The sequence below is a fragment of the Peromyscus maniculatus genome, chromosome 16, assembly GCF_049852395.1.
Source record: "Peromyscus maniculatus bairdii isolate BWxNUB_F1_BW_parent chromosome 16, HU_Pman_BW_mat_3.1, whole genome shotgun sequence".
NCBI lineage: Eukaryota > Metazoa > Chordata > Mammalia > Rodentia > Cricetidae > Peromyscus > Peromyscus maniculatus.
In genome coordinates this window covers 49,060,805-49,086,796 of record NC_134867.1, presented here as the reverse complement: position 1 = coordinate 49,086,796, position 25,992 = coordinate 49,060,805, and the positions used below count along the sequence as shown (strand labels likewise).

The following is a 25,992-nucleotide window of genomic DNA, read 5'->3' as shown; positions in this document are numbered from 1 at the left end:
TGAAGATGACAAAATTATCTCACATTTTTATGTGATAACATTGTGCTAAATATGCTAAAACATTACTTCACATAATTGATAAAACTGAGGAAATATGGAACTATTTTACTAATATCCATAATAAATATATTTTATCCATCTATAAAATTAACAAAATCTAAAAAAATGAAATAATTGTAGTAACATTTTAAAATTTAGTGTTAAAGTAGTATTGTGTCCTTAAAAAATAGCAAAACTATAAATCTGTATTGTAAGTTTTGTTTTAGATAATATATGCTAGAAGTATAGCTAAAAGGAGAGGTGTGTTTCTAAGTGTGAGATAACGAGAAGGTGGGAGGAAGCAAGAAAGAGAGGGGGAAGCATAGAAGAGGAAAAGTAACATGGGAAGGAAGGGAAGAAGCCAGCTTGAGACCTTTGAGACTCCTGCATTTTGAAGGAAGCAATTCTTTGCCATGTCCACTGTAGATCTGAGCCTCATCTCAGGCCCTGTCTACCAAGTCTACCAACTCAACCTCAACAGCAGCCCCAGCCCCTGCTGGGAAACTAACACTGTCTCCAGACACTAGGGCATATCCTGAAACAGGCAAGATCATCCCTGCTGGAGAATCACTCGTTCAAATCCATACTCTCAAGATTTTGAGAATATAGGAAAAAATTCTGTAAAACATGTACTTAAAAGAGAACTGTAGGAGCTGGAGAGATGGCTCAGGTGTTAAGAACACTGGCTATTCTTCCAGAGGACCTGGGTTCAATTCCCAGAACCCAGATGGCAGCTCACAGCTGTCTGTAACTCCAGTTCCAGGGAATCTGACACCCTCACATAGACACACATGCAGGCAAAATATCAACACACAAAATAATAAAATAAAATAAAATAAAATAAAATAATAAAATAAAATAATAAAATAAAATAAAATAAATGAATCTTTAAAAACATGATTGTGATTTTTTTCTTTTTTTATTTTAATGTCTGTTTGCCTTATTTGAGGAGTGGCTTTTTTACTAAATCAACATTCTAACCACCACATATGCACTAGAGAAGCGATTTCAGCTGCTCTACCGTAAAAGCAACACAAAGCCTATTTCTCTACTGAGCACACATGCTGTCTTGTCACCCTCTCCACTTTGAACCCATCCACTTCTGCCCCCATCATGATTTTCGTTGTTTTCTATGTAACACATTGAATCACCCAGTCTTTATGTAATCCAATGATTTTAATTCTTTCCTCATCACTTTATTTCTCTATAACCTCTGAAGAACTTAATCACTCAAAAACAGAAACTGAATAAAAAATTAAAGTAAAAGTACATCCAATTTATCCCTGAATCAACTAGTATGCTCTTAAAATGATACAAAGTAAAGTCTTTTACGTAAAGATAAAGTGATGTTAAGATTCAGGAAAGCATAAAATAAAGTATGAGAACACTGAATCCAAAGTAAAGATGAAAAGAAGCAGAATTTTCAGAGTTCAGAGAAGAGAATGAACATAAACCACATTAAATCTAAGTCCAGGATGAAATCATGGCTAGATGTGAAGGTGTAGTGATACATACAGGGTGACCCACAGCCATCCTACCTTATTATTTTAAACCTTGGTAATATTAGGTGTAACACTATAGAATTACCATTGTTCTTATACCATAAATACAAGCTCAGTTAACCACAGCCAAACACAAGAATACCCATTCTTGCAGGAAAATGCCATCATAGATGTACTAATGATTATTATTTTTTAAATTAAGAGATAACATATAAAACAGACCTAATGTTTTGCAACTTACTTTAAACAAGGTACATTATCACGAAGCCCATCAGATGAGCTGCTACTGGTGGATGGATGAGACTGAGGAGGAATGGGCTGAGGGTTGGAGCTGCCCACGGGGGTGGACAAAGGTGGCGGCTGCTCACCCTCTGGCGTTTCCACATCATTTATTTCATATAACAGTCGAACTTCAAGCATCTGTCATAAAAGAATGGCTGTTTACCTATTCCTAATAATTAAAACTCCTGTATTATAATGAACCAGAAAGAATATTTTTAAAAGTTAAAAAAAAGGACTATATTTCTAGAGACAAAAGAAAAAAAGATTTTTGACTCAACTTTTAAAAACTTGTGTGTATGGGTGGGAGTTCATACATGTACACACATATGCATCATGGTTTTAGAATGTATGGAATACCAATAAGTTGACATTCCTTAAACAAAAGGCATAATATACTTAAAGATTCAGATAGTCCATTAAAGTATATGTAAAAATGCTATTTTCACAAAACAGATAGTGATATAAATACTAAAGTGCTTTTAAATTTTTATGCAAAAGCAATAGTAAACTGTTTATTAAATAATTTTCAAAAGCTTAAAAATATCAGACAACTGAGAAGAAAACTGTTAAGAGGTGATTACCGGGATGACTTCTGTCACCACTTCCTGCTTGCTGAATCTATAAAGGATGACATGCGCTGACACTCCAGCTATGCACAGCATTCTGCTCTCTGGGCACCAGGAGATGATCTGAATGGCGTATGGATCTTCATCTACAATGTCCGTGTTCGGTCTGTCATCTTTACTTCTTGACTTTTCAAACACTTTAGACGTTTTTAATTTATACAGTACTTGTAGAGTTACTAGAAGAAAGTATATTACAAAATTTAGCTGAAACCTCAAAATTGTTAATTCTTCTCTACCACTCCTTTCAATTATTCCTTGTTCATTTTTTTTTTTGTTTTTGTGACTCTCTACCAACCCATAAATCTCCCTCTATCAGGGACCAACAGCCTCCATATTTTACTGGGATTTAGCAACCCCACAGGTGCAACACCTGGCTAGGATCCAGAGTGGGCAACAGTGAGCAAAGACTGAAACAAGCACCCAGCAAAGACAACAGCAGATATCTACATCAAGAAATGCTTTACAGTCATAACTCTCACTACCTAGATCCCAGCGTAAAATCACAAAGATGAACAACTGTGATCCATCTTTCTGATGTATTCAAGAAATATACTTCCCAGGCACCCAGGTAGGGGGATTGGGATCTGTCCCTGGTCTATGGGCAGGCTTCTGGAACCCGGTGCCTGTGGTGTGACACCTTGCACAGCCTTGGTGCAGTGGGAAGGGGCTTGGACCTGCCTAGGCTCAGTGTGCTGGGCTCTGCTGACTCTCCATGGGAGACCTTGATTTGGGGGATGTGGGGATGTGGGGTGGCTTGGGAAAGAGGGCTAGGGGGTAGGAGGATGGAGGAGGGGGGATCTGTGGATAGTATGTGGAGTGAGTAGAAAATTTCTTAATAAAGAAAAATGAAAGAAAAAAATTAAAAAAATAAATAGACTTCACCATCAAGGAAAGATATCAACTTATGGTAAAAGGATAGAGGTATTCCAAGAAAATGGACTTAAAAAGCAAGCTGGTATAGCCATTTTAACATCTGACAAAACATGACTTTTAAACAAACAAACAAAAAAATCAGAAGAGATAGGGAGGGATACTATATACGCATTAGAGAAATCCACTAAGGGATACTCCAATTCTAAATACTTATACACCAAACACAAGTTCAGAAACACTATTATAGATAACCATCACATACTGACTTCCATAAGGAGATAGCACATGACTTCAATATCCCACTGTTGCCAAGAAACAGGTCATCCAGACAAAAATAAAGTAGAGAAATACTGGAGCTAACTGTTATCAGAAATCAATTGGACCTAACGGCCACCTTCAGAACATTCTATTCAAGCGCTAAGGAATATACTTTCTTCTCAGCAGCCCATGGATGTTTCTCCAAAACTGACCACATATTAAGACACAAAGCAAGTTTTAACAGATATAGGAAAACTGAAATAGGACTTGCACCCTACTTGAACACCATGGATTACAGCTGCACAGAATGGCAGGGAGTATACAAACTCATGGAACTCCAACAATTGATTAGTGAATGAAAACTGGGTCAAGAGAGATAACAAGTAGGAAATTAAAAACACTTTATAATTGAATGAATGTGAAAACAAAGCACACCCAAGCTTATGGAAATGATGAAGCAGGTTCTAAGAAGCATGTTCATAACACTAAGACAGCACTAAGCGCTACACCAACAACCTGATGAAATTGCATATTAATAACTTATTTATGACACACTCAAAAGCTCTCAAAAACAAGGAGGAGGAGGAGGAGGAGAAGAAGAAGAACTCAGATGGCAAGAAATAAATTATCAAACTAAGGGGAAAAAATCAATGAAACAGAAACAAACAAACCAAATACAAAAAAATCAAGGAAACAAAGATTTGGTTCTTAGACAAAAATCAACAAACTTCTAGCCAAATTAAGCAAAGGCCACAGAAGATCCAAATTAATAAAATTAGATATTAAAATAGAGATATTACCAAGAAATTTAGGGAATCATAAGGATATAAGTTAAAAATCTGTACTTCACCAAGTTAGAAAACCTACAAGAAATGGATGAATTTCTAGATATATATGATGTACTAAAATTAAAATGAAGTAAATGATTTAAACAGACCCATAATCCATAGAGAAACTGAAGCAGTAATTAAAAGATTCTCAACCAAATAAAGCCGGGACAGATGGATTCAGTGCAGTACTCTACTGACCTTCAAAGGGGAGCTTATGCCACCACTCCTGGGATTATTCCACCAAATAAACTCAAGAAATCCCTTCCAGTTTGTTTTAGAAAGCCCTGATTATTCTCATGCCAAAACCACATAAAGACCCAACAGCAGAAGAAAATTAAAGACCAATACCCCTTATAAACATACATACAAAAAATTTCATCAAAATGCTTGGAAACCGAATATAAGAACACATCAAAAAAGATTATCCACCATGAACAAACTGACTTCATTGCAGAGATGCAGAGATGGTTCAACATAGATTAACAAGTAATCCACCACATAAACAAACTGAAAGACAAAACTACACAATTATCTCACAGATATAGAGAAGGTCTTTGACAAAAGCTTTCATGATAAAAGTCCTGAAGAGACTGTTTTCTTTTGTTGTTGTTGTTGTTTTTGTTTTTTCCTGGATACAAAAAACAAACCTCAACACAATAAAGTCAAACCCACAGCCAACATCATACTAAATGGAGAAAAACTCAAAGCAATTCCACTAAAATCAGAAACAAGACAAGGATACTCTTTCCATAGCTATTCAATGTAGTACTTGAAGTCTTGCTAGAGCAGTAAGATATCTAAAGGAGATCATCAAAGGGATATGAACAGAAAAGGAAAGTCAATTATCTTTATTTGCAGATGATATTATTTGACATATAAAAGACCGGAGAGACTCTACCAGGAAACTTCTATAGCTCATAATACTTTCAATAAAGTATCAGGATATAAAATTAACACATATACATACACACAAAAGCTTTCCTATACACAAATGACAAACAGAAAGATATCAGGGAAACAGTACCTTCCACAATCACCTCAAAACAAACAATCCCAAAACAAAACAAACAAACAAAAACTTAGGATAACTCTAACCAGACAAGTGAAAGACTTGAATAATAAAAACTGTAAGCCACTGAAGAAAGAAGGTGAAGATAATAACAGAATATAGAAAGGCCTCCCATGCTCATGGGTCAGTAAGATTGATAGTGTGAAAATGGCTAGCCTACTAAAAGCTATCTAGATTCAAATGCAATTCCCATCCAAATTACCACACAATTCTTCACAGAAATTGAACAACAAAAATTAATAAATAAACGACAACAAACCAAACAATCTTCAACTTCAGATGGAAACATGAAAAGCCCAGAATTCTATTTTGTTAGTTGTTGTTTTTCCAGACAGGGTCTCACTATATAGTCCTGGCTGTCCTGGAACTTACTCTGTAGACCAGCCTGGTCTTTAACTCAGAGACATTCCTGCCTCAGCCTCTGGAGTGCTGGGATTAAAGGCATGGGCTACCACTGCCTAGCTTAAAATAGGAATAATAAAAGAACTGCTAGAGGTATCATCACCATTGATTTCACACTGTATTACAGAGCTATAGTAATAAAAACAGCATGGTTATTGGTGTAAAAACCAGACACTTTGACCAAGAAACAGAATTAAAGATCAAGATATAAGTCCACACCTAAGGATACCTGAGCCTTTACAAAGACACCAAAGATGCACACTGGAGGAAAGAGAGCATATTCAACAACTGGTGCTGGTCAACGTAGATAGTGCATGTCGAAAATGGAAATAGATCCATATCTATCACCCTTCACAAAACTAAACTCCCACAGAAGTTAGGCAGCTATTAAGGGACCAGGATAGGAGGAGAAGGACTTCCAGGAAGAGGAAGTATCACTGAGCTACAAACTCTGTGACCTACAACAGTGACCTGCTTGCAAAGCACACTAGTACAATAGTAGCACAAACAGCTTGGAAGTAATCAACCACTTTTTTCAAAATTGGATTGGAGATCTACTTGATGACATGGAACCCATACCTAACACTGCTAAAGTGGTCAAGAACCTGAGATAGCTAGGTCATGGGACCTAGGGGAAAAGCTACTACTATTATTCTGGCAAGGTAACATAGGAATAAAGTGACTCATTGGGACACGTTGTTACACCCATAGACCCGTGCATCACTCATCTCTGATCGGAGAAACTTCTTCTTGCAACAGATGGCAATTAACAAAGAGATCCACAACTGGACAATGTACAGAGAGTGAAAGACTTCGAACTCATCCCTAAAGGGGATGTCTAACAAATCCCTCCTGTCAAGGCTCAAGGTACTGATGTATGTATGAACTCAGAGAGAATGTGACAGCATGCACAAGACCTGCAGAAGGTCAAACCACACGAAGTCCCAGCATGGAGAAGAGGAAGTAGATACAAAATCCAGCCCTCATCAACAAGTTATTTCCGACTGCTACATGCTGAGAAAGAGAAAATAGCATTCTCCGGTAGAGTGTCACTGGGTTTACCAACCACAATCTGGCTGATACAAAATAGACTCCATTTTTTTTTTTTTTTTTTTTTTGTGTGTGTGTGTGTGTGTGTGTGTGTGTGTGTATGGGGGGTGCTTTTTGTTTTGTTTTGGTATTTTTTTTGTCCTATTGTTTATTATTTTGATTTTATTCTTTTTCAATTTTGGGGGGGGGCATGAAATGGGATGGGTTGGGAGATCCGAATGATCTGGGAGGAGTTGAGGGAGGGGAAGAATATGATCAAAATATTATATGAAAAATCTGTAAATAAAAAATATTCCACCAAATCTTTAAAAACCAAAAATAATGATTAATTATCATGTTATGGACGAAAACCAGCCTACATTTACCTAAACTCTACTTTCATTTCTCTATTTCCCAGTGTATTATATATTCAGACACTTTCACCATCACAAAGGATTTAGAGAGCCTGAAGAAAAACTACAAAAGGAAACTGGAGCAAAATACTTGCTGTAAACATATGGAGGACATATTTTAGTCCCTAAAATGACATCCTATATATAAACTTTCTTCCAAAAAGGCACCAGTATTATCAAACATTCCTATAAAACACCAGCTATCCCGAGCTAAGTGGATTTCTCTAAATGCTTTCTATAAATGGTCTCCAATCACAAAGGTGTTTCTTCCCTCTTTTGCTACTATCTAATTCAAGGTCTGTTCACAAGGACAACATAATCTTTTGTAACAGTACTTTAGAATTGGACCGAAGCATTTTCTAATTTGAAATATATTTCCACATCTATTTTTGACTTCTTTTTTTTTTTAAAAGATTTATTCATTTATTAGGTATACAGCATGTATGACTGCACACCAGAAGAGGGCACCAGATCTCATTACAGATGGCTGTGAGCCACCATGTGGTTCCTGGGAATTGAACTCAGGACCTCTGGAAGAGCAGTCAGTGCTTTTAACCTCTGAGCCATCTCTCCAGCCCCCTATTTTTGACTTCTAAAGAGAAGTTCTGGAGAAATTTGAAAAAAAACTAGAACACTGTTGAGAATTATTATTTGGCTTACTAATAACATTAAAATATCTGGATTCTTCAAAATTCCCAACTTGCACATTTGATAAGCCAATAAACTGTGCTGATCATCTAGCACTTTCAAATCTAATGTGGTTTATACAATTATTTAAAACTTCATATATAAGGGCAACAGCAAGGAAACATGACAAACAGCTGAATATTCAAAGCTCTTACTTGCAGAAGCATCCCAGAACTTAACTGACCCATCGGCATGCCTAGGACAAACAAAAGAGAGAAAAATATCATGAAAAAGGAAAAGGAAAAAAAAAAAACAACCAGTTACATTGTATTGTTACTTGTCAGCAAACTCATTCACAAAGATGAGCAAAAGGCAAAAATCACTGTGAGCCATCAAGTTCTCACCAATAACTCACTTCTCAAGTTGTAACACAGAGGAAAGCTTTACTTACCAAGTGAGTTAAAATTCAAACTGTCGTAAGTAAGTATATTAGCTATTAATGATTTAATTGGCAAAAATATATGTTTACTTACCCTGTAATAATTATTTCTGGGTAACTCTGAGCACCCAAGCCCCAATTACCTCCATTGATAGGCCATTCCTATAAAAAACATTGAAAATTGACTTGAAAATACATATTATGTATAGTAGATATGCAGTATACAATGTATAAGTATATTACATAGGTATGAACACAGTACAGAATTTACTTCTAAAAATTATTTCCAAACGTTAACAATGTTAGCAGCAGCTCAAGGTGTAAAATTCAAAATAATAATAATAATAATAATAATAATAATAATAATAATAATAATAAGTTACATTAAACAATGAACTCAGTTCGGTACCTTTTTGCTGTAGCCTTGACGTTTCTGCCTAGCTCCAACAGAATAAAGTGCAGGAATGAGGTCCACGGGACAATCAGCAAAATATTCACAACATGTAACAGGGGACTCGTGTATACTCAAAGGGTAGGGATTCTCAAATATAGGGTATCTTGAACAATAGGAAAAAGAAAACCACATTAATACACTGCAACCTGTGATTAACACAACCATGAAGGCATTAGTACACATTCTAGGATTACATTATTCTATGTAAATATGTAAAATAATTGAAGACTTTTATTACAGAAGATGCTCTCTTACCTCCAATAAACACAAAGGTTGCACCCATATCACTGCTACATGAAAAACTGCATGCACATACATATTTGTCTCATGTGCTTCTCACACCTAACTTATGATCCATTCTCTTGACAAAACAAAGGCTTAACTTGTCAGCTAGGAAGAGGCTGAAGCAGAACTGAAGCTGCTGGGAAATCAATGATTTCTCAGCATCATGGTATCAAATACCTCACCCTTCTGCTGGCACAGCTACCTTAAATTCCAATTCTTTTTTTTTTCCTCCATCAATGGGATACCTCATCCAATATTAAAGAAAGCTGTTTTGTGTGATGATTAATCACAAACATAACCCAAATGGAGGGACTAACCAGTGGAGCCCATCTCTGGGTCTATCTGAGGACATTTCCAGAGAGGACTAGTTAAAGGTGGAAGACTCACTCTGATGGGTTAGTGCCATCTCACGAGGCTGGCGCCCCAGGCGGAAGGGGCAGGGGGACCTGCTGGCCCCAGCACACTTCCCTGCCCTCTGGCTGCTGGGAGTTTGTGAGACTGACACCCTGCAGTAGGACTTTCTTCCTGCAGAGGTAAGGTGTTGTCCTCACCAATGTAAGCCCAGAGCAATGCAAAGGTAAGGTGTTGTCCTCACCAATGTAAGCCCAGAGCAATGGACCAGAACCTCTCAAACAGTGGGCAACAATAAATACTTCCTCTCTGAAAAGTTTTCTCTCAGGCAACTTGTCACACTGGCAAAAAGCTAAGGTATTTTAGTCCATAATTACCTAAATTATAATTTTACTTTTCATGGATTTTAAGATATGGAGTCAGACACACTGCAGCTGAGCTACGAGGTTCTCTTGTTTTCTAGTTATGTAATTAATTTATCAAGATAAGCAAAACATGCTTTAAATCATAAAATTAAAGTACAATTCTACCTAAACACATAGTAATATGTTCAAAACTAAAAACATAATAATGTTGCTTAGAATGAGACTAGTTACTTTAAAATAACTGAAAAAAAAAAAAAAAAAAACAAACCCAGAAACAAACTGAGACACTTAAAAGGTACAAAATGGCAAGCCGGGCGGTGGTGGCGCACGCCTTTAATCCCAGCACTCGGGAGGCAGAGCCAGGTGGATCACTGTGAGTTCGAGGCCAGCCTGGGCTACCAAGTGAGCTCCAGAAAAGGCGCAAAACTACGCAGAGAAACCCTGTCTCGAAAAACCAAAAAAAAAAAAAAAAAAAAAAGAAAAAGGTACAAAATGGCTATTCAGTATGCATTAGATTTGTTAATTTGCCTACTGCTGATAATACTAAAAAATAAGCGGTATTTCAGAAAAAAAAAGTTTACAAACTATAAAATGAGCCCGACCATCTCTATCTTTATTCCCAAACAAAAGATGAAACACACACACAAAAGTAGTAGTAATATATAATTAGCCTTCTTCTCTTCATAATAAATCTTTTCCTTAGCTGTAAGGATCTGGTATTTTACATATTTAACTGACAGTTCAACAAAAATAAAACATCTTATCCCATGTGATTTGAATCGTATTTGAATAGTATTTCTTGACTTAATCATATCTCAGTACAGAGCACATGCAACAAATTCCATTATTAAAACAACTTATCTAATAGATGAAAAAATATATTAATAACATATTTTTCTAGGGCTATCATACAGAATTATTTTCAAATGGCCTGTTATTTTAAAAAAAAATAAAAAATCTTACTAATAATTAATATAAGTAACAGATACTAAGCTGAAATTCAGTCAGGATTTAATGTCTTAAAAAATAATCAGGCAAGCAGCACCACTCACATACATTAGGTTTCCAACCTTATTACTATCCACATCTAGAGAAGCCTTTACTTGGAAAGCTGTCCTGTACATTGCAGATGTTTGAAGTGTATTTATCTTTTATCCACTAGATGCCAGTAGTCTTCCACCTAAAAAACTATCTATCCAGACACTGCCAAATAGTCCCCGGGGGCAAAACCACCTTAGCCCCAGGGTGACTGGGAATGATGAATGAGTAAACTCAGAGGAAGCTTTGCTCAATGATTATTTTTTCAGGAGAAAATAAGTAATACGATGATTCCATTCACAGCACTGAGTATCGCTGATAACAGGTATAAATATAGCAAATGCCCGAAGTTGTTACAAAGAGCTGAGATGGGGTTGGGGGATTTACAGAACAGACATATCTGTAAAGAGTCTAGGAAAGCCATAAAGCACGTGGTGAAAAGTGTGTGGATTCTATCGACAGTGAAATAAGGTGGAGGGTCCCAGGTGCCAAAAGTTGTGTAAGAGAAGGTATGAAATTTGAGGTTTGGTAAACATCAAGCTGCTATCCCCTAAATTAAGGCCACTGTGGGAGGACAGGGAGAGAGCAAGTGAGAAACAGCACCGCAGTCTTTTCAAGTTAGCAGAGTGGGCAGTTAAGGTAATAATAGCAAACAATGGTTTAAATCAGAGTAATAAGGGCATGATGTAGGTTACAATTAGTCTGACAGGGATCTGCATAATACATCACAACAGACTGAACAGAAGGAGTGAGACTAAAAAGTTCATCAGAGGTGAACTATGGTGGGTCCATTTTGGACAGGCTTCTTGTGTATGATTTTAGCATATACAAGTATGAAGCTGAAAGGCAAAAAAAATTCTAGAAACTCTGAGTTAAGTGACAAGAAAATCATAAATCATTGAACATGGAGAAGGTGAATTGGGGCCTACATAGAGCCTTCACCCTACATTCTAGTGTCTTTGGTACAGGAAGGTACTCTTCAGGCTACCCAAAGGAAAACACAAATACCAACCTAGCCACAAAACTTTTGATCTATAATCTGTCTTGTCTGTAAAATATGCTAAGGCAATGGTGGCACAAAGCTTGAGGGAATAACCAACCATATCTGATCTGACTTAAGGTCCACCACACAAAATGGAACTCATACCCAATGTTGCTAGGGTGACCAAGAACCAGAAACTAGACAGCCCAAGGACCTAGGGTAAAATCAAATAATACTGGTCTAAAAAAAAAAAAAGTAGCAATAAAATGACTCCTAATAATATTCTGCTATACTCATAGATCAGTGCCTTGCTCAGCCATTATCAGAGAAGCTTCCTCTCATAGTAGATCAGAACAAATACAGAGACACATAGCAGATATTATGTAAAAAGTGAGAAACCATGGAACACTCAGCCCTAAATGGGTTGTCTCCCATGAACCCCTCCCCTCAGGTCTCAGGGAACCCCATGGAAGAAGAGGCAGAAAGAGTTAAGAGGTAGAAGGGATAGAGGACCCCAAGGAAACTAGGCCCTCTAAGTCAACAGGGCGGATGGACATATGGCGCAGGCGCACAGGGTCCGCGTAGGTCTGTACCTGACGACATCCCAGAGCTGAGAGGAGAAATGGACACGTGTCCCCACCACTAACATAGAAGCCATCCATCTCCACTTGCTAACCACCTGCAAATGAGTCCTCAGTATCACTGCAAGGTCCTTATCTCATAATGACTGTCAGGCTTTTCCTTTTTCATTTGTTTGTGTTTATTAACTTTACCTTATTATTTTTAATTCTTATTTTATTTGTATATAATTTTTTCCTTTTCTGTTTTTACCCTATAGATTCTTTGTGAATATATTATGGATTTCAGTTTAGTGTTTTTGATGGGATTCCTGAGTGTTGATGAGTGGGTCTGTGTCTTCTGCCTTCTCTTGGGCTCTTTTCCTTCTGTTTGTTTTGTCCAACTTTAATGTGTTAGATTTTGTTTTATCTTATTACATTCTATTATTTCCCTTAGGAGACTGTTTAATTTTTAGTGAGAGACAGAAAGGAGGTAGATGTGGATGGGAGGGGAGGTAGGGAGAGAGTGAAAAGCAGAGGGACGAGAAACTGTAATGAGGATATATTTAGTAAGGAAAAAATAGATTTTCAATAAAAGGAAAAAAGAAACAAAATTATAATCAATATAATATATCAACATTAATATCAGTATAATCATTATAATAAATAAATTTAAGATTATAAAAATGTGGTTCTGGAGCATTAAAAGGAGATCATTAATATCAATGTGAAGTTTTCAAAGGACTGTAATAGCTAATGACATGCTAAAAGAGATTCTTGTGTTTTTTTTTTTTTAAATCCCCCCACATAGGAATGGAATTGCTCACCCAGTGTTCTTACCCATTTTGTGCAAGGTCTATCAGTACCAAATCCTTTTCCAGAAGAACAACCACAGCATATGGTTCTTGAAAATCTGGAATATGAGAACAATGCATGATCAGTTGCTTTACAGATGCAAGAGGGCAGCCACAAGATAAGGACATCCCTTACTTCCTCGTCTTGTTCCAGTTTCTAAGTGTTTAGCATTCTGATGAGTCCAGGGTGGTTCATATAATATGTATGGCTTGAATGAGATAAACATACAACATAATCCATTCAAAATTCTTAGGTATTTGTAAAGATGAGTAAGACAAGAACTTCAAAGAAATGTCTGTGATATTACATATTCCAGGGGTGTGGCAAAGACATCAAAACTGCAACTTAATCCAGACCAATTCCTATAGAATCTCAGAATAAACTGATAGAGTTCTGTTATTGTTTTCAAATGTTAATATGTGTCTGTTAATAACTACAAAATGCATTGCATCTTTAAACTTCAAGGAGATCCAAATGAAATGAGAAGATGGACATTTGAATTCATTCTCTGAATTAACTTGTCTATGCTTTGGTGCCCCTAGCTGCCTGATCGGCACTAGTCTAACTCTGCCATGAAGGAATCTCTGAGAAATGACTAACATTCAATGTGGTAATCTTAACAAAGCAGTTACTCTGAATGGCTGGGCCAGCCTAAACCTACCAGATGAAGGCCTTAAGGGCAAAGACAGCTTTCCCTCAAAGACATAATGCTGGGTGAGGGTTAAACCCACAATTCCTTCCCGAGAGTCCCAAACCAGGACTTGAACACACTCTAGAATTTTTAGACTGTTAGTCCCCAAGTCCTTCATATATACCACATAACTCTATTTCTCTGGAGAAATATAGCTAATTTGATATACTACTGTTTCACAGAATTTAAAATATTAAATATGGGCAGTGTCTTTCTTTGAAAGGTATTTAATATTAAATGTACAATACAGAAAAGGTAGAGTGTACTGGAAAAAAAAAAACCTAACAGCTGAAATAAAATCGGCCATGTTTAACAGCAGGAACTCTTCCCTTGAAGCATTAAGACAACAGTATATGGAAACTACTTAGGACAGCAGACATCTTTGTTGAACATTAATATTTATGGAGAGTGAGCCTTACCGTTCGGGTATGGTGTTTCACAGAGTGTGAGAAAATCAACAATTGAATAGTCCATTTCTAGCACAGCCGTGCTTTTCCCATGCATCACTGTTAAGCAAGGCCTCCTTCCCACAGTATCATATGACAGGCCTCCCGACAAAATAATAAAAGGTTCCCTGGAAATAACAAATAGTATGGATTACAAATATTGGAGTGGACACTGTTTTTACTGCTGTATCATATGGGTATTTCAATGACAGTATCTTCTGAAAAAAATTTATATACCACATAATGAAAGAATTGTAGATGGAATTTTTAATGTGATTAAGCTCAAACCTAGTTTGCTGAAGAAGATTAAACTACAATAAAAATGAGCATGATCTATTTGACTCTGACCTTCTCCTGGTGCTTATTTTATTTCCTATGGACAGCTGTCATAGAGTCTTCTCTCAGTTTGTGTGTGACTTCTACCTTAGTCCTAACAAGGTTTCTCAACAAACGTTCACCAGAAAGCCTTACAGCTTTAGATAGCTGTGCTACAGAACACACTACTTTTTCAAGGATACATCAAGAACTGGACAAGCTTTAAACCACTCAACAGCTGGAAAAAGAGTCATTCAAAAGATTTCCCACAGGCCTTACTGTTTCCTAAGAAACCTCCTAGATAAACGTTGACGTCTTCACTCCCATCACGCCCTTACAGGCTGCCACTTGCCCCGTAATACTTACATTTCCAATACCACAACCCCGGATACCATATGGTCATGATGAAAACTATATGACTTATCTAGAGTCTAGAATCTAGACCTAGGTTTTAAAAGCAGCACCAAAATAGCTTTTCATATATCACAATATGGTATATTTCTTTATCTTTGCCTTAATTTGATATTTGTTTGTATGAAGTTATTTAATGTGTAGCATGCAAATTATTTAAAGTTGTCTACATGATTTTTAAAACTCTCTTCATTTATGCTTTAGAATTTTTCTAAAATATTTTATTTTCAATTAAAGGTATATCATCTGTGGGAATGTGCAGTGAGTGCAGGTCCCTGGGGAGGCCAGAATAGGATGCCATATTCCCCAGAGCTCTATAGGCAGTTGTAAGCTGTCTGATGTGGGTGATAGGAACCCCACTTGTATCCTCTGTAAGAAGAGTATGGTCTCTACATTGTTACTCTGTACCTCCAGCCCTTCATTCATAATGTTTTAGTTTTAAAGAATAAAATGTTTACATTAAGCCCTGTATACTTATTTTTCATGATGGCATCCTACTTTGTTCACGTTTGTGGAGTTTTTAAGTCTTCATATCTACCATAAGTAGCACACATTGACCGGCAATGATAACAGGGCCAGGTCTTGGGCTCAAGTACCAACATTTACATCTCTGCTCTGAACTCCTGCATGCTGGATTCCACATCTATGCACGGAGACCTAAGCCTTAGACAATTCGTAACCAAGCAGTGCCTGGTTCAGAGAACCCTAAGTAAGAGTTATCTATTATAACTGCTGATGCCATCAAATCATTACAATTGTCCACTGTGATAGTTCCCTTTTGAAGCGTGCACTAAAATACATACATAAATAATACAAAAATAAAAATGAAAATTATTTTTATATAAAACAAGAATAAATATTGTTGAGATTTAGTTAGTTAGATTAGCAGTTAGTTAGATACCTTATAAGTAAATATAAGTATTGGAGCAAATAATGAAAATTTTCTTACTGAGGTACCTTATTTAAAATATAGAAAATGTGGGGGAATGAAAAGTGTGTGTGTGTATGTGTGTTTGTGTGTGTGTCCAAGTGTATTAATATTGTGAAAATACACCCTCATGCATCTACCTTCCTTGTTCGCTCTATTTTTCTACAGTATTTATGATTTAAAATGAATTTATTTTGCCCATTGTCTGTCCCAACAAAATAAACCTTCCATGAAGTGTTTTTAATCTATGTTGTTCATTGCTCTATCTAAAACAGTTTCTTGAACAGTGTCCATCACACTAGAAAAATGTTATAGTGTCCTTCAAATGAATTAATAAAGTATGTTTCATGACCATTTTTAACATGTTCTTTATATTTATCATTAAGATGATTTGGATAGTATTATTTTTCTGGCTAAATTCCAAAACTCAAGTTTCAAAGACTTATCTTGAGTAAAACCACACTCCTATAGACATTGTTTCAAACTCCAGTCATTGTATGGTTATGATCATATTGAGCAGAAACCTTTTATTTTTCTTGTATGAATAAAAACAAATTTAGCTTTTTGCTACTTTGCCTTTACTATAACTTACAACTAAATTGAAAATAGTTAAAGAGTTCACTATTTAATAAATATTTCTTAGATGTCTACAGAGTAGGATCCCTGGGTAGTTTTATAAGTGGTATTTCAAGGATGGTAGGTAAGTATAAATTTACATGCAACCAAGTTTCAAAAAAAACAAACAAACAATGACATCAGCACCACAACTATGAGCAGAGGACAGCTGAACTACACTACAATGTCTAAAGCCACCCGTGAATACCAATTGAGCTAAGCAATCAGTTCACAGTCTTAAATAACACTATGGCAATTAGTGGGATTTTCCTCATGAGAGAACTGATTTTCTCTCTCTCTCTTTTTTTTTTGTTCTGTGACTTTGCAATATCTATTTCTTTCCTAAAAACAAAAGGAAGCTGGGTGGTGGTGGTGTTGGTGGCACACACCTTTAATCCCAGCACTCAGGAGGCAGTGGCAGACGGATCTCTGTGAGTTTGAGGCCAGCCTGGTCTACAGAGCGAGATCCAGGACAGGCACCAAAACTACCCAGGGAAACCCTATCTCAAAAAAAAAAAAAAAAAAAAAAAAAAGGAAAAGAATGATGTCAAAACAAAACAAAACAAAAAAAAACAAGAAACCAAAAAATAGTTGAAGAGAATGCTGACTGACTCATCACTAAGCCGTTTTCTGTTTCACTGTAAGCTTGCTAAACCTAGCAGTAACGCCTTTCACATTACATGTCATTACATGCCGTTTCTCTCTTTGTAATGTGGCTACCAAGAAACTCGCACCCAACTTATGAAACTCCAGTAAGTTCCTTATATCCAAAGCTTAAGGAGAAAATATTAACAGTTTATCAGGATAAATTAGTCATGTACAATAAGTTTCAAGGATTTAATGCTACATACCAAAATCTGTAACATTTCAAAGTTGTACCTGGCATTTGGACTTCAAAAAGTTCTAATGAGCTAGATTATTTCTAGGTAATATATGAATTGTGGAGGGGAAGAAGATTTGATATTTCTTAAGTGAGAAAGCTAAGCTTTCTGATGTTATTGAGGAGTTCTAGAGGTGACGTAACTTTATTCTATGACTTTAAGAAGAATGTTAGTATTGTCTCTTAATGGCATTGGAGGTCAAGCAGAACTTCATTTAGTAGCTATCTAAGTCCTCTGCAGCCCTTCTAATTTGACTGGACATCATTCGGTGCACATGCTTTCTTCATTTTATAAACTGCTCCAACCCAGCCTGGAGGTAGCTTTAGGGTAAGCTGTGTGCCCATAAGAAGCTGTCGTCACTAAATGAACCTACTTTATTCATCCAAAAAGCTCCACATGTAAGTGAGTCACCTACTGCAGTTCCAGGAAAGCAGCTATCTATTCACTGACTTGAATATTTCTGAGTATTTGTGCTTTGGGGGATAAACAAGTGCTCTCACATCCAGTTTAGCCACACAGTTCACATACTGAAGAAATTAATAAGGTGGAGAGATGGGCTGGCTGTAAGAGTCAGGCCAAGCCACTAAAGTGATGACAGGCAAGGTGATACCAGAATGAGGAGAAACCAACTGTTCAGAGGAGTTAGTTTGGTGGGGAGAAGGAGGTACACACTGTCCATCCAAAATGACTACTGAAGACTAGGAAGATGACTCAGAGGTTAAGGACACTGGCTGCTCTTCATAGGACTCGTGTTCAGTCCTTAACACCTACATGGTAACTTAAAGTCAACTGTAACTCCAGTTCCAGAAGATCCAATACCTTCTGGACTCTGTGGACACTGTATACACATGGTGCACTTACATCCATGCAGGTAAAACACTCATACACAAATAAAATTGAAAACAAACAAGTACTGCAAAGATCAGCTTAGTTTGAAGAAACAAGGGCCATAACAACAGTCAAGGTGTCCATGGTGATGGGATGCAGGGCTCTCTCTGTGTATTCTATTAGTGTCTATGGAACTGGCCACCACCTTTCCAAGCCACAATTCTTTAGGCTGGGGCCTTTATGAAATCTTTGGAAAGTAATTACCTTTATCTGGTTAGCTCCTGTTTTAAAACAGTCACGCCAATATTTCTACTCCCCAAAAAGCCTTTCTTGACTCATTCACTCTCAATAGGCAATCTTCCCCTACATGTTCCTAAGAACCTTCCCCACATCACTACCTGCATTTACTAGCATGAATTGCCAGAGTTTATCTATTTTCCCTCTGTAAGCTCTAATATTCTAGACCCTGGCTAAGTCACAAATATATACATATCTAAAACTGTTTTGTGAAAGGCATTTTCAATACAACTAAAGGATAGCATTCCTTTGACAATAACTCCCCTGCTCTCCTTACCTGCCTGAGGTATGACTACTTGGACTCATACACCAGAGCAAAGCATGCACAAGAAACAGAAGGCTCCAGTGAGCCTTCATATGCCTATTCTTTGAAAGCCAGGACCAACACTCACACTAAAGCTAAAGAAACTCAAGCAATTAGTCAAGTAGCAAATGACTCTTTGCCTTAAAAAAAAAATTAGAAGCAAATAAATAACGGTCAGGCTTGCCACTTGGTCATCTATTTGGGGGACAACAAAAACAAAAGAAAAACTGCATTTGGATGTTTATAGATGTAATCAAATGTCACTTGGAGACGGTGTGAAGTGAGGCAGCTGTGTGAAGAGCATGCTATGACATTCTTATATTTTTTCTAACAATTTTATGAAGTGGTCCTTATTAAGGTTCCTACTTTAAAGATAATGAAACAGGCACAGAAAGCATAGCTGGTCTGAGCAATGAGAATAGCAGAGGCAGGATGCAGACTAAGTGGTCTGCCTATATACACCCCTCCCCACTGTGCTGATGGACATGTTTTACCACAGCATGCTTCACCTTCTTATTGCTCAAAGAAATAACTTCAGCAGATCTGACTTAGCATTCTTGACTCCTGGCTTTTTAAAGATTAAAAAGAAGAAAAAAAAAACTTGTATGTATGTGTCTGTGTCTATGTGAGAGTAAGTCACATGTGTGCAGGTATCCTTGGGGGCCAGAAGATGGTGTCAGAGACCCAGGTGGTTGTGAGTCAACACATAATACACATGAGTGCTGGGAACTAAACCAACGTCCTCTGTAAGAGCTGTAGGTGCTCTTAAATGCTCAGTCATCTTTCTAGTCCCTTACTTCTTGCTTTTAATAAAAACTAGGTGTTTAATGAAGTAGTAACATATTTTAAATAAATTAATAATTAAATAAATTATTTCTTAATTTGCTCTATCTCTAACTTTATTCCATCAAAAGAAGAATCCATGCTTTCTAGATATAACAGCAATATCAAGAGTCCATACATAGCTATACTTTATATACACCTACCCATACCTGTACACGCATACCCATACATACCCATATTTACACTCTAGCTCCTAACATTCAGCAACACTAAGCTAGGATCTGGACAAATAGAAGACAGAGGCTGGGGATATAGCTCAGCAACAGAGAACTTACTTAGTATGCATAAGGCCACAGGTTCCACCCCTAACACAGAGGTGTATGGTGGGTGGGGATTTAAGGTGAGACAATTGTATTTCATGCCTCATGCTTTCATCAAATTTAATACTTAAAGGGGATACATACATTCAATATTGACATGTGTAAGTCATAAAAAGAAAACTGTCTCCCTCAAGAGGGTATTTCTGGAGACCCTATGGAATATTCCTTTACACTGTGTGAATGAATATATGTCACTGTGATTGGTTTAATAAGAAGCTGACTGGCCAATAGCTAGACAGGATAAAGTTAGGCAGAAGAGCCAAACTGAGAATGCTGGGGAGAAGAAGGGTCATGTCAGGAGTCTTGAGGAGACACAAAGAAAAGCAAGATGGGCATGCCATACTGAGAAAATGTACCAAGCCATGTGGTAAAGTATAGATAAGATATATGGGTTAATTTAAATGTTATAAGATATATGGGTTAATTTAAATGTAAGAGTTAGCTAGCAATAAGCCTGGGCTATTGGCCAAGCCTTTATAATTAATATTAAGCCTCTGTGGTACTTGGGAGTGGCTTGTGGGACAGAAGCTTCCACTTAGAACCCTAAGCTAGCCAAGGAGGCTAATACTCTAAAAAGAGAAAAGGCTGAGCTAGAAGGAAGAGAGAAGGGTCCTTACTCCCAGAATGACTTCTAGGCAAGAAAAGAACAAGACCCCTGCATATGTGATGACAGCTCTCTCTGAAGACTCACAGTTTGCAAACAGGAAATGAAACAGCACGCTTGCTATGGACAGCACCAAGAGATGCTGCTGTGGGTGAGCAGGGGACGGTTTTAGTACTTAGAGCTAATCAAAGAAGAAAGCCATGGAGCACAGCAAAATAAAAACTTTATTGAATTTCCTATCCAGGATAAAAAAAGAAATTTGAGGAGACAGTTAAAAGATGGCCCTACTGATCATATTAAATAGTTTAAAAAAAATTACCTACTAAAGAACAATATATCTTTTTTTAATCTTCATTTCAAATCTGCAACAAGAAAGCAGTGCTGCCATCTTGAGGAAACTGGGACTTGAGGAAACTGACACTGTACCGGTAACACTATCATGAGAGAGAACTAACAGACGCACAGAAGACAGCGGCCTGGTCTTGCTCATGTTTTGCAATATTTAAGGAACTCACTGTTGGGGGTTTTTGCTCTTTTGAGGAGCCTGCCACTTAGCTCCCAAATAAATCACACACAGAGGCTTATTCTTACTTATAAATGTTTGGCCTTAGCTTTGCTTGTTTCTTTCCAGCTTTCCTTAAATTATCCCATCTACCTTTTGACTCTGGGCTTTTCCTGTTCTCTTCTATAAATCTTACTCTTTCGCCAGGGCTTGCTGTGTAGCTGGGTGGCTGACTCCTGGAGTCCTCCTCCTTCTCTGGCTACTTCCTTTCCCTCCCATATTTCTATTTATCCTCTCTGCCTGCCAGCCCTGCCTATTTCTCTCGCCTGCCTTGCTATTGGCTGTTCAGCTCTTTATTATATGATCAGGTGTTTTAGACAGGCACAGTAACGCAGCTTCACAGAGTTAAACAAATGCAACATAAACAAAAGTAACACATCTTAAAATAACATTCTACAACAACTCACTTTATGATACATATAAATACAGACTTTTTTTGGTTTGTTGCCTTTTTAAGTTTTCTGTTAGTTTTGCTTTTGCTATTCCTTTTTTTCCCCCTATTTTAATTCTTTTGTAAAAGGACAAATGTGACAAATAATAATTAATTAGTGGCCGAGGGTTTCCTAACACAAAAAGTTTAATGCGCATACATGAGCATCTCACTAAATTCATCATAGTCACCTATAGTACATTATTTAAAAATGAGAATATCCAAGCAAAGAGAAATCAAATAACTCTGTACCACAGATTATATAGTGAGGGCTTTCAAGGTCAACTAAACAGATGTTCTTCTTCCTGGAATTCATTCAACTTATTATCTGTTTCTGAATCAACTCTAACAGTGTATTCCCACCAGATCTCACAGAAAGGCTAGGAATGATGAAGAAATAAATAAGAACATTTTTTTTTTTTTTGTCCAAAATAAGTCCAGGGCCTTTTCTCACAAGAGGACAGAGCAAAGCCGAGTCAGGAGGACAGGTTAAAAAGGGAAAGAGGGCAGTTCTCACACCATGTTTATAAATTGGAATGTGCAAATAGATCAGCAGCATTAGAATTTCCTGTAGATTGAATCAAAACTGATTTCTGGACCTCAATGCACAGTTTCCTGATGCACTTTGAGAACCCTGCATTATACTATATAGTCTTACTCTTTAGATTCCTTTAGTAAAGACAACTAATAATAATTAGAATAGGAAGTTTTTAAAAATTCTTCCAACAGAAATTAAAAAGATGCAGAATTTTCAAAGCAATAGTTTAATATATATATATATATATATATATATATATATGATTTATACTTTCAGTATAGCTTTTGATACATAAAATTAAGACATTTAGATTGTGGGTACCATCTAATTCTTATAACTATTTCATATGAGTATCAGTATTGTAATATAATTGACAACCCTTTTAAAGTAGTAAGTTGCATTCATTTCTGTAACTGCCAAATATTATGAAATTTAATTTCTGAATATATGACTCTTAGTTAAAACATGTAGGGTAGATTATATTTTAATTATTTCCCTTCATCATCTTTTCCACACTTTTTATATTAGCAAATAAATATTACTGTTTCCAAGGATCAACAGAAGATATTAATTATGTTGGGATGAAAAATAATTTACTTTCCAAGATGTAGAAATCAACTGCAAAAGCAAGAAGAGCCTCAGGTAATTTACCCTAACTATGTATTTTATTAAATTATGAAAGCAGAAAACTTAAGACAGGGTAGCCTAGTCAAAAGTAGGGCTTCAAAATTCACTATACAGGTTCCAATGCTATTTGAATCACCTGTAACAATGAACACAACGATGAAGGAATCTTACCCAGATCTAGTCGTTTTGAACTCCACCTTGAGGATAGGCTTGCATGGCTCTGGTTTCTTCCCATCCTTTAACTGTTTTCCTAAAATATATTTTCCTGCATTAAATTCTATATTACTCTAAGTTCTTACATTGATAATTTATAAAGTGAAAATGAAATATAATAAAATCCCCTTTTAGACAAATAACTCTTAACTTCATATATACATAGTTAAAAACATGAAAATGAAATATAATGAAACTCACCAATGAATGTTTTAAAATAATTTTGAAAGAAATATTTAGTATAAAATAAGATTTTTTTATAATGAAGTCAAATTACTGTGTGAAATATTGTCAAAAAGGCAAATAAATTGAATAACCTAATGTTTATGTGATTAAATCCTAGCAAGAGAAAATGGCAGTCTTTCTAAATGTTAACTGTGGCTACTAGATAAACAACATAGAATTTCAAGTTACCTAGTGAATAAACATCTTAAAATAGCACAATTTGAAAAAAATAAATCTCTATCACATTTTCACCCAAGTACCACGGGCTGCAAAATTAAATTGTCAATCAATTCATTGACATTTCTTCTAAAGAAAATTCCATATATCTATTATGACAAAATGAGTATAAACCAGGCGATAGTTATAAATACCTTTCATTTAAAAATTATTGTTATTCATTATCTAAGTTTAGAGGTTCATGAAAGAAACAGAAAAAGAAAACACCCATCCTCCTTTTTTGAAAAAAGAAAGATTACACTCAGTATCATTACCTTTCTTTTGACAAGTCATGGAAATTGGGGATGATCTTGAGGACCCTTGGAAACTCCCACCCCAACACACTCTATGTTACAGCTCGAGCTTCGTGCCAGAACCATTACCACACTCTGTACCCTATGTTTGCTCCTCCCTTTGCTTGTTGTTCAGTGTGTGTGTGTGTGTGTGTGTGTGTGTGTGTGTGTGTGTGTGTGTGTTTTCTATATTTCTGCAAACAGTGTCTAGCATATATTAGATATCCAGTATATGTTTAATGAACGAGTCCTGAATTTTTCTTTGGGATTACTTCCTAGGTAAAGGACATATGAATAAAATGGTTTTCCAGAAAGTCTATGACCTATGACCTTTCACCAGCAGTCTAATAGAATGTCATGCTAAGGGCCAACTCCTCTTCAGGAAGATGTACAAATAATACATATTTACGATAAGGGTACCAAAGTAGATGAAAAAAAAAACTGAACCAAAGAAGGTAAAAACTGACAGTCCAACAATAATATTTAATAATAACAATAAGGACTTTAATGCCTCAGTTTATAAAGGATACAGGATAAGTAAATGGAAGGCCTACAAGACACAGAAGCTTCCAACTTTAATTAGATTAAGAGACATGCACAAAGCACACCACCTAACCATTAGAATATACATTCTTCTCAAGTATTTCCAAACATTTAAAAATGAGAAACATGTCCAAAGCAGACCTCATTAGGCTATAATATAAATCTTAATAGTATTTAAAGGATAAATTCATACAAGGTAAGTCTCCAACCAAAAAAGAGTGAAGTCAGAAATTAGCAGCAGGGAAAAAAAATGGAAATACTACAATTATGGGAAAATTAAACAACATATTACTAAATAACCAGAATTAAAGAAATTCAGATAATACTTTGAGGTGAGACACTAAAACTGACCTTTAGCCCCTCTAAGAGAAGAGGAACAATCAAACCAGAAAGTCAGAGACAGAATTATAGAAGAAGCAGGCTGGAAAGATGGTTCAGTGGTTAAGAGTGCACTGTTCTCTCAGAGATCTGAATTCAGATCCCAGCACTCAACTCCAGCCCCAGGGGACTCTGTCTGACCTCTGCCTGAACTTCACTCATGTGCACAAATCCACACACAGACACAAACATATATACATAATTAAAAATAAAAATCTCTAAAACAGTCTATGGAATTCTGTGCCAACAAATGAGATACCCAAGGGGAAAAAATGTAAAAGTCCTAGGAAGCCAAATACTGAAACTGACTGAAGAGGAAACAGACAATCTAAATAAAGTCTGGAACAAATGAAGAGATCTATAAATTAAAACTCAGAAACCAAGACATGGTGTTTAGCTCAGAGGCAAAGCACTTGTACTGTAAGTGCAACATTCTGGGTTCAAACCCCAGAACCTCTAGAAATCAATATGTAAGTAAAATCCCCATTTAAAAAAAAAAAAAAAAAAAAAGCCCAGACTCAGATGGCTTCTCTGTTCACTTATGAAGGATAACCTTTCTGGAAAACAGTTTGAGAATATTTGTTAGAAATAGAAATAAAGGAAACTTTATTTTGCAGATATAGACACTGCATTTCTAAACGTTTACTGGGCAGACATGAAAGGACTGATTCTAAGGGCAGACGTACCAGGTCAGAACTGCACACCACGGCAGAAGAGGCCCATGAGGCTGTCAGATCCCCTGAACTGGAGTCATGGGATTGGGAGCTGCTGAGTGGACTTTCCAGCCCCACACAGCTGCCAATATTCAGAGGCCATTAGCGAATTTACTGAGCTTTTCTGAGACTAGGTTTGTACATCTCCTATAAAAACTGGCTAGGGACAAGACTCTTATCTCCTTTTCTTGCTCAATTGTCTTTTGAAATTGCTTAGACTGTATTTTAGCATTCAGTCTTACAAGTTCTATTTTTATTCATTTGTGAGTTAAGTTTTTCTCCTTGGGTTAATCAATCTTCATGCACATTCTGTTTTCCCAACTTGAGCAGTTTAAATGATGGCATTGGCTCAGGCTAGCATTTATCTCTAATTCTAAAGTAACCAGTTCCTAAAGCAAATTTAAAAAGGCCCTTGCTCTGATTTTATTAACTGAATATAAATTAAAATGCTTATAAAATTAAAGTGCATATAAATATACAATAAATCACTGACTC

General features: G+C 36.4%; 1 protein-coding gene across 4 annotated transcripts in view; it reads right to left on the bottom strand.

Moving 5' to 3' along the window:
* Stxbp5 (syntaxin binding protein 5) overlaps nucleotides 1-25,992 on the bottom strand; it is a 133,743-nt gene that overhangs the window by 45,722 nt on the left and 62,029 nt on the right. For all 4 annotated transcript variants that reach the window (XM_006984440.4, XM_006984439.4, XM_016002943.3 and 1 more), the window contains exons 9-16: nucleotides 23,088-23,166; nucleotides 14,387-14,541; nucleotides 13,262-13,334; nucleotides 8,799-8,946; nucleotides 8,484-8,551; nucleotides 8,166-8,206; nucleotides 2,405-2,625; nucleotides 1,783-1,961 (exon numbers count right to left, since the gene is read on the bottom strand). In XM_006984440.4, coding sequence (XP_006984502.1) covers nucleotides 1,783-1,961; nucleotides 2,405-2,625; nucleotides 8,166-8,206; nucleotides 8,484-8,551; nucleotides 8,799-8,946; nucleotides 13,262-13,334; nucleotides 14,387-14,541; nucleotides 23,088-23,166 — 964 coding nt within the window. The remainder of the gene's footprint in view (nucleotides 1-1,782; nucleotides 1,962-2,404; nucleotides 2,626-8,165; nucleotides 8,207-8,483; nucleotides 8,552-8,798; nucleotides 8,947-13,261; nucleotides 13,335-14,386; nucleotides 14,542-23,087; nucleotides 23,167-25,992) is intronic.